At 46.1% G+C, this 9,068-nt stretch overlaps 2 protein-coding genes across 5 annotated transcripts in view; one reads left to right on the top strand and one right to left on the bottom strand.

Moving 5' to 3' along the window:
* Positions 1 to 6,095, top strand: part of LOC113095137 (target of Myb protein 1) — an 8,457-nt gene extending 2,362 nt beyond the window's left edge. Inside the window, exons 6-16 of one of the 2 annotated variants that reach the window (XM_026260748.1) lie at positions 1,386 to 1,475; positions 1,991 to 2,107; positions 2,484 to 2,617; positions 2,693 to 2,744; positions 3,220 to 3,337; positions 3,451 to 3,520; positions 3,634 to 3,709; positions 3,804 to 3,857; positions 4,919 to 4,978; positions 5,274 to 5,310; positions 5,411 to 6,095. In XM_026260748.1, the coding sequence (XP_026116533.1) occupies positions 1,386 to 1,475; positions 1,991 to 2,107; positions 2,484 to 2,617; positions 2,693 to 2,744; positions 3,220 to 3,337; positions 3,451 to 3,520; positions 3,634 to 3,709; positions 3,804 to 3,857; positions 4,919 to 4,978; positions 5,274 to 5,310; positions 5,411 to 5,553 (951 nt within the window). In that variant the 3' untranslated portion in view covers positions 5,554 to 6,095. The remainder of the gene's footprint in view (positions 1 to 1,385; positions 1,476 to 1,990; positions 2,108 to 2,483; positions 2,618 to 2,692; positions 2,745 to 3,219; positions 3,338 to 3,450; positions 3,521 to 3,633; positions 3,710 to 3,803; positions 3,858 to 4,918; positions 4,979 to 5,273; positions 5,311 to 5,410) is intronic. The other variant, XM_026260749.1, reaches the window with a different exon arrangement.
* A 250-nt stretch (positions 6,096 to 6,345) lies between these two features.
* Positions 6,346 to 8,701, bottom strand: hmox1b (heme oxygenase 1b). Of its 3 annotated transcripts, none has more exons than XM_026260752.1 (6): positions 8,529 to 8,701; positions 8,334 to 8,445; positions 7,899 to 8,114; positions 7,152 to 7,424; positions 6,962 to 7,076; positions 6,346 to 6,598 (listed from the first exon to the last, which is right to left on the bottom strand). In XM_026260752.1, the coding sequence occupies exons 1-6, from the start codon at positions 8,573 to 8,575 to the stop codon at positions 6,486 to 6,488; spliced, it is 876 nt and encodes a 291-aa protein (XP_026116537.1). In that variant the 5' UTR covers positions 8,576 to 8,701; the 3' UTR covers positions 6,346 to 6,485. The 3 variants fall into 3 exon arrangements, with proteins under 3 accessions (XP_026116537.1, XP_026116538.1, XP_026116539.1); XM_026260753.1 differs by having other exon boundaries at positions 6,346 to 6,601; positions 6,968 to 7,076; positions 8,529 to 8,690; XM_026260754.1 differs by having other exon boundaries at positions 6,968 to 7,076; positions 8,529 to 8,690.
* Positions 8,702 to 9,068: the final 367 nt, after the last annotated feature.

Below are 9,068 nucleotides of genomic sequence, written 5' to 3'. Positions count from 1 at the left end.
CATCCAGTGGAGCATTAGCGAGGCCAGTGACGTCTGGTTCACAGTTTCTGTTCCAGTTCAGCCCAAAGGTGTTGGATGAGGTGGAGGTCGGCGCTCTCTGTGCTCTTCCACACCAAACTCATCCAACCATGTCTTTATGGTGCACAGGGGCACAGTCATGCTGGGCTCAAATACTCAGATTTCCCTTCAGTGGAAGTAATCCTGAAAAACAGCCCCACACATTGTTCCTCCTCCAGCAAACTCTACAGTCGGCACGATGCGGTCGGGAAGGTAATGTGTAATTGGTCACTCCACAGAACAGGTTTCCTCCGCTCCAGCGTCCAGTGTCTGTGTGCTTCACACTCCATCCCATGCTTGTCCTGGTGATGTGAAACCCATCCATGAAGCTCCCACCACACAGTTTTAGTGCTAATATTAATGCTTTGGAGCTCTTCTGCTGTGGAATCAGCAGAGCATTGGTGACTTTTACACAGTGACCCATTCTGAGACTTTCCACTGTTTTCCTAAATGCTTCCACTTTAATTAAGCACAATTATACCACTTACAGCTGACTGTAGAATATCTAACAGGCATACCACGCTTGAATTCACTGAGCTCTTCAGAATGACACGTAGTTTTCTCAAATATCAGTAAATGCAGAATGCATGGCTAGGTGATTGATTGATTGTTTTTATGCCTGTGGCAGTGGGTCTGATTGCTGAAGACCTAAATGAGTTTGGCGTAGATTTGAAACTACCGATCTCACATTCCACACTCGTTCTGACCATCTCTCAACATCTGTGTCGTGAAGTCGTTTGAGAGACTGGTGCTGGCTTATCTGATGGACATCCCTGGACCTACACCAGTCAGTGGATGATGCCCTCAATATGGGACTGCACTTCATCCTGCGGCATCTGGACAAACTGTCAGGATCCTATTTTTGGACTTCAGCTCCGCTTTCAGTACAATCATCCCATCACTCCTCCAGAACAAACTGCCCCAGCTCTCTGTTCACTCCTCCGTCTGTCAGTGGATCACCAGCTTCCTGACATTCTCATCCAGCACCCGCTCCGTCAGCACTGGTGTCCCCCAGGGGTGTGTGCTCTCCCCTCTGCTCTTCTCCCTGTTCACCAATGATTGCACGTCTAAAGACCCAAGCTCCTGAAGTTTGCGGACGACACTGCAGTCATCGGCCTGAATCTGAATGATTTTTAGAAGTAATTATGCAGTAATGGATAAAAGCATTGAAAGCTTTTCACTTTCACGGTTTGAGCAGATTCTGATAAACCTCTTCTTTTGTGTCCTACTGAAGAAATAATGTCAGAATGTCAGAATCATGGTGAGTAAATGATGACAGAATGATGTCTTTAACATGTTTTCTCTCCGCTCTTCATCATCTGTTTCAGAGTATTCCAGAAAACGGTGTGTCCTCCTCATCTGTGTCCCCGTCTCAGACACACACCTCACCATCAGACGGACAGCGGGGCCCTGACGAGGTACATGAGGCACATTATTAAAAAACTCATTTAAATGACTATTCAACAACTTACTAACTGTAAACATATTTATCCAGTTTACATGCCCAATGAGTTATTTAGGGGTCACACCTCAGCCATCCATCACAACAGTGTATCATGTTCATTGCTCATTTCACTAGTCTAAAATAGCAGAAATCTGTTCTCATTAAAGTGTGTGTGTGACTCTAGATGATGTGGAGGACAGCAGTAGTCAAGTAGACAGCTAGTCAAACTGTTGACCATTCATAAACATTAGACCTAACATTCTAGCAAACTATTCCTCGTGTTCCTCTTAGAACGCATGTTTAATATGCCACTACAGAACATTCTCAAGATTTACTGCCAGATATGAAAAATGCATCCTCTCTGACCAGAAGAGGCAGTGGAAATGCAGATCATACCATGATTCTTACTGCTGTCAGGGGTTAAAGGTTAGAGGTCAAGGGTGTGAGGTGGTCAGTGTTTGTACGTGTGTTCTGACCTCTGCCCTCCAGAAGCGGAAGCTGAGATCTGAACTGGATCTGGTCAAAGGAAATCTGAGTGTAATGACTGAGATGCTGAACCACATCAAACCTGGAGAGACGTCAACATCAGACGCAGAACTGCTGCAGGTGTGTGTGTGTGCGTGTGCATGTGTGTATGTGTGTGCGTGTGCATGTGTGCGCGCGTGTGTGTGTGTGTGTGCGTGTGTGTGTGTGCGTGTGTGTGTGCGCGTGTGTGTGTGCGCGTGCGTGTGTGTGCGCGTGCGCGTGTGTGTGTGTGTGTGTGTGCGTGTGTGTGTGTGTGTGTGTGTGTGTGTGTGTGTGTGTCTCTGTGTATATGTGTGTGTGTGTGTGTGTCTCTGTGTATATGTGTGTGTGTGTGAGTGTTTGTGTGTGCGTGTCTCTGTGTGTGTGTCTTAGGTTGTGTTATAGTGCTTGTGTTTTTCCATGGTCATACATATGTCAACTCGTGCGTGTGTGCGTGTGTGTGTGTGTGTGAGAGCAGCAGCTGTATTCGGTGTGTAAGCAGATGCAGCAGAGGGTTGTGGAGTTGATTCCCAATCTGTCTGATGACGAGATGATCGGGGAACTCCTGCTGGTCAATGATGATCTCAACAATGCGTTCATCCGCTATGAGAGGTCAGTCAGGCTCCAGTGCAGCGTCCAGTCTCGTCCAGCTCCACACTAACACCTCTTCTCTGTCTCTGGGTAAAGGTTTGACAGACTGAACCTGCAGAGATCAAACCCAGAAGAACAGGAGTCGCAGGTAATCTCTCAATCAGCCAATCAGAACACGTCTGATGTTATGAGGACCGCTTTAGTGCCGCCCACATTTTCAGCAGCTCTGGTTCACTAAGTATTTTAGGGATTTTTAAAGAGTTATAAGCTGTGAACCAAAGCAACCAGCTATAAGGAGAATCACAACATTACACACTACATAAAAATAAATGATAATCAAATAAATGTGTTTTTACTTGTGGCTCCGACTGCTCCATATACATGTGCAGCTTGATCTGGACCAATGAGATTTCACTGAGGGCGGAGCTACTCAGCACAGTAAATATCTCCTTGAAAAGTCTTTAAAAGTGTTTAATTTGATCTTAAAATCTTGCTAATGCTGTTTTACAAGAACATCTACAGGATGAAGATTGTTATATCTCATATCTGTATTTCTGCACAAACTGTATACACACTGATACACATTTCTAATGATTTAATGGTGATTGTATTTCTGTGAACAGACTGAGACAGAAAACCTTATTGACCTCGGGCCTGAGTCTCCATCGCCCAATCAGAACACACTCCCAGCTGTCAATCAACCCGAGCCCCGCCCTGCATCCGACCGCACGAGCAGCTCAGGTGAGAGAGATCCTGTTTCTGCAGTTTGATTCATTGTAAGAGATGATAGTCCTGGAAGTGAACTCTGTGTATGTGTGTGTGTGTGTGTGTGTGTGTGTGTGTGTGTGTCTCAGCGCTGGAAGATGAAGAGTTTGACATGTTTGCTCAGTCGAGGAGCAGCTCTCTGGCCGAACAGAGGAAGAGGTTTGTGTTTGACGATCGTCTGAGGAGATTGTCTCGTCCTAGAGCTGAGGTGAAGTGAGGTCTGATGTTGTGTGTGTGTGTGTGTGTGTGTGTGTGTGTGTGTGTGTGTGCAGTGTGCGGTACGAGGACCCCGGCGCTGTGGAGGGTCTGGCTGAAGCTCTGGACACACGTCTGCAGGTCACAGCAGGGGTCAGTACACACGTGTGCCTCTCATCACACTGATCATGCGTGTACATTACTGTGATTGACGCGCTGGAGTGTGTGTGTGTGTGTGTGTGTGAAGGGCTCTGAGAGCGACTGGGTCCGTCAGTCTCAGTGGATTTACAGCGAGGCTCTGGTGGGTTTCTGTGACGTCTCTGAGAGACACTGCAGCAAATATCAGCTCTGAACGCTTCAGAAAACACATGTTTAATCACAGAACAGCTCGTGTCAATGTAGAACCGCCTCGTTTAATTTAGAATGATGCTTTGCATTTATTTGCATCTGGTGTGAAATGAGGTTAGTGGTGTTGATTTAAAGAATAGTTCACACTAAATTATCATGTGTTCACCTTTAGGTCATCAGAGATCAGGAGGAGTGTGTTTCTTCATCAGGTTTGTAGAAATGTAGCACTGCATCAGTGTCTCATCAATGGATGCTCTGCAGTGAATGGGTGCCGTCAGAATGAGAGTCTGATAAAAACATCACAATAATCCACAGCACTCCAGTCCATCAGTGAACATCTGGAGAAGACAAAACCTGAAACACATCCAGCATTAAGATGATTTTAACTCAAACACATAGAGTCTATAATCCAGAATAACACTTCCTCCAGTGAAGAAGTGCATCTGCTGTTGTCTCTCACAGATTAGTTTAGATCTGTTTAAACGCTGCTTGATCTGTGCAGATTTCTCTCCTGATTCAGACCAGAACACTTTTTCACTGGAGGAACTGTTATTATGGATTATAGACTCTATGTGTTTGAGTTAAAATCATCTTAATGCTGGATGTGTTTCAGGTTTTGTCTTCTCCAGATGTTCACTGATGGACTGGAGTGCTGTGGATTATTGGGATGTTTTTATCAGACTCTCATTCTGACGGCACCCATTCACTGCAGAGCATCCACTGATGAGACACTGATGCAGTGCTACATTTCTACACACTCCTCCTGATCTCAGATGAGCTGAGGGTGAACACATTTATTGCAGATTTAAATTGTTCAGGTGACAGATGAACACTGATGGTCAGATGTCTGTATAATCTGGATGATTTGCATGTGCAAATAGAGGAATGGAAAATATTTAAATGTGCAATCAGCTGTAACATCAGGGGATCACAGATGATCAAAATGTCAGAATCACATGAGATCTTGTCGTCTGCTGTCTGTCAGGAATGTTTGTGGTGTTTTTGTCTTGTTAGGCTCCAGCTCCGCGCAGCTCAGCCATGGATGAAATCGAGAGGTGGCTGTCTGCAGAGATGGTAAAGAGAGTTTCACTCCCTGCTTTAACACACTTCACACACACACACACACACACACACACAGATCAGCTGATGTGAGTGTATCGCTGAGCACCAGCGCCACCTGCTGGAGTCTCTGTTCCTGCAGCCTTCAGCTCGACACAGACACAGATCATGGGTTAACTCCTGCTGTGTCCAGCTCACTTCAACTGACACTAGATAGTGAACTAGATAGTGAACTGTAGTGTGCTGGTGTTCAGTTGTGTGTGTTTCTGGACGTTGATGATGTTTCTGATCACATGATGATGTTTTTCAGCCTGATGTTGATGACAGTGAGGGTGTGACGAGTGAAGGTGAGCGTCTGCTGATGTTTAGTACGAATGGTACCTGACACACACACACACACACACACACACACACACTGTAATCTGTTCTCTGTGTTCTGGCTGCCAGAGTTTGATCAGTTTCTAGCAGGAAGAGCTCAAGCTGCGGATCATCTTCCCTCGATGAAGAGCGTCTCGTCTGTCGGTGTCGGTCCCTCGAGCCCTCGTCAGACAGCACAGGAGCAGAACCACGAGCAGATCTTCCGGCTCTGAGATCCGCATCACTTCCTGTCGCTCATCGAGTGAGGAAGACTCCACAGTAAAGCCTCGTCTTCATCTCACTTCAGCTTGGTCTCTAACTCTCAGCCTGGCTCTGGATGTGTGGGAAACGTCTGATAAGAAACACCCTGAACGCTGTTTGCTGCTGGTGTAATGTGTGTATTAATGTGTGTTTCACTGGGTACAGCAGCATTAATTTATGTTGTGAATTAACCACAAGATAAGGACTCTCATACCTCTGACTGAATGTCATCATCATATTAAATATACTCTGTTCACGGTTGTGTCCTTTACTGTGATTCACTCAAACTCAGTGTGTGACGGAGATTCAGATTCAACACCAAACACTAGAACATCCTGGATATTATGAACAATCTGCAGTTCTGTCATCTGTCTCTTTAAATGTTTGTGCTGTTTAAACTCAGATGATTACTCTCAGCTGGAGATATTAATGTTTTACAGTGAATCTGTTGATGTTGTGTATCATCATAGTTATGCTATAGGATGATTATTATTAAAATCTTATTCTTATCGTCCTTAGTGTGAATGTAACTTTACACTATTACAGTAAAAGTTAACAGAACTGGAAATTATTCTTGTGTAGCTAGGTTTTACAATATGGCTATGACAAATAATTTAAGCAAGGAAAATGTGTGTAATGGATTCCTACACTAATATACAGTAATCATCAGAAAATGGATATTGATCGGAGATGAAACATTCAGTAACAATGATTTTATTACAAAAATATAGTATTATTAATACAAAGACATATATACATGGATACAAAATGATTCTGACTGTGAGGAAACTTCAACATTTGAACAATTCTGAACACATACAGTCACGTTTAATCTGACATGAACACATTTGTTATCTACAGTAAGTTATTAATTATGTGTGAGATGAAACCGGTTTAAATGTGCTTAGAAAGCGTAGACCACCCCGACGGCCAGAACCACAAACACACAGAGCAGCGTCCGCAAGAACCTCGGCATCAGAGACGAGGAGATCTGCAGCGCTTCACACACCTGCCCATCTGAGGAGACACACACACACACACACACACTTACTACACTGAGAGAGAGAGAGTGTGTGTGTGAGAGAGAGAGAGAGAGAGTGTGTGTGTGTGTGTGTGTGTGTGTGTGTGTGTGAGAGAGAGAGAGAGAGTGTGTGTGTGTGTGTGAGAGAGAGAGAGAGAGAGTGTGTGTGAGAGAGAGAGAGAGTGTGTGTGTGTGTGTGTGTGTGTGAGAGAGAGAGAGAGAGAGTGTGTGTGAGAGAGAGAGAGAGTGTGTGTGTGTGTGTGTGTGTGTGAGAGAGAGAGAGAGAGAGAGAGTGTGTGTGAGAGAGAGAGTGTGTGTGTGTGTGTGTGTGTGTGTGTGTGTGCGTGCGTGTGTTTTACCTGCTGCTGCTGCTGCTGCTGTTGTTGTGCTCTGCTGGTGTTGTGTGTGTCTCTGTCTCGTTTGGTTGTCTGTGTCTGAGACGCTGCTCAGTGAGTCCTGCAGCTCGTTAAACAGCTGAACACAACACAGACGATCAGCAGTGCTCTTCAGTCTCTCACTAACGAGTGTAAGCAGCTGTAGCTCTCTCACCTGGATGTTGAGCTCGAAGGCAGTGACGGCCTCCTGCAGCACACCGCTGCGCTGCTCCTCCGTCAGCTCGATGCTGTTCATGCGGCTCCTGTACAGCTGCTTGAAGAGGTTTGGGCTGCTGACCGCCGGAAACGAGAAGAACAACAAGCCCTCTCCGCTCTTCAGCCCCAGAGACTTCTGCGTGATGCGGCCCAGCACCTGTCCACCCGACAGATCGCCCAGATACCGTGTGTACGCATGAGCCACCAGATACTCCGGGTGATCTCGGCCCACCTGAGACACGACAGAGCAAAGTCACCCCACAGACCGGATCCATGACCTACGACCTCCTATCCTCTGAGATCAGTGTCAGCGCTAAAGGAATAGTTCACATAGAGTCTATAATCCATAATAACACTTCCTCCAGTGAAACAGATCTACACTAATCTGTGAGAGACAACAGCAGATGCACTTTTTCACATCAGCTGTTTGGACTCTCATTCTGACGGCACCCATTCACTGCAGAGCATCCATTGATGAGACACTGATGCAGTGCTACATTTCTACAAACCTGATGAAGAAACAAACTCATCCTGATCTCAGATGAACTGAGGGGGAGCACATGTTCAGCTAATTCTCTTATTTTGGGTGAACTATTCCTTTAAGAAAGCCAATGATCATGAACACTGATCAACCAATCATGATTCTCTGCCGATGCCAGTAATCTCTGTGTGTTGAGATGGATGTGGACAGGTTGTTAGTGTTCACCTCTCTCAGTCTCTGTGCGTATCTCAGCGTCGCGGCCGGCACCGTCATCTTCTCCCTCCAGCTCCGGCCGTAGAAATACTCCAGGTCCTTCCCGATGGACTCCAGTCGGGACAGTTCCTGTGGGAAGTAAATGGGTGCCACGGCTTCATGTGAGGCGTTTGTGTCCAGCGCCTCCTCCAGCGCCTCGTAGATCTTATACAGCGAACACAAGAGCAGCTGAAACAGAGCGGAACAAACCAGGTCAGATTCCACAGACAATCAGTTTGAAGAAGGTCAAATCTGACCGAATCTGAACTCTGTGTGCGGAGCGGGTCATAGTTAGGCTGCTTAACAGCTGGGTGTGTGTGTGTGTGTGTGTGTGTTATTGGTCAGTCAGGTTCCAGTGGGCATGTTATCAGTTGCTGCATTATTTAGTAGGTGTTCTGCTGGAGTCACCTGATACTGCTGCAGGGACACACGTCCTCTCTGGTAGCTCAGCATCAGCTCAGTGTTTTCTGCTCGGACGTGACTCTCTTTAGTCACCGCTTTGATCTGCTCTGATAGTTCACTGCCAGACAACACACACTCACATGAACACATATCCACTCCACATGAAACACAGTGTCTTGATCATGATCTGCAGTGTCTCACCTGTCCACGATGGCCGTCTGGATCTGGTTCTTCTCAACGGTCTCCATCTCTCAGAAACACAGATGAATGCTGATGTGAAGCCGGGACTCTCCTGGACGGATGTGAGCGCTGATCTGAGCACACACTGTCGCTCCGGGCTCTTTTATACTGGCTTCTCCGCCTCTGAGAGAGAAACAGGAAGTCAGCAAAACAGCAGACCTCAAACAAAGACAGAGGGAGGGAGCAGCAGCTAAACATGACCACACACTTTCATCAGAGATGGGGAAAACATGACTGAGGGAGAACCGAGTCACATGATGACCTGTTGTTCACATGAGAGAGGGATATATGGGGTTTTCTGTCATCTAGTGACCAGATATAACACGAGACGAGGTGCACAGTTCACTGATGTGTGTATGATCAGATCATGTGTAATCAGAGTCAGAGAGAAAGAGCGTTAGAACACATCAAGAGTCGTGAAGTTCATCTTTCATTAGAGCTGTAGTTATAAACCGTCAGATTTACGGCTGTGATTCGCTGAGGAGCGATAAGAAGCGTGAC

Source organism: Carassius auratus, unplaced genomic scaffold (assembly GCF_003368295.1).
Source record: "Carassius auratus strain Wakin unplaced genomic scaffold, ASM336829v1 scaf_tig00215630, whole genome shotgun sequence".
NCBI classification, from domain to species: Eukaryota; Metazoa; Chordata; class Actinopteri; order Cypriniformes; family Cyprinidae; genus Carassius; species Carassius auratus.
Note: the sequence above shows the minus strand (reverse complement) of the source record. Positions and strands in the feature narration are given on the sequence as shown.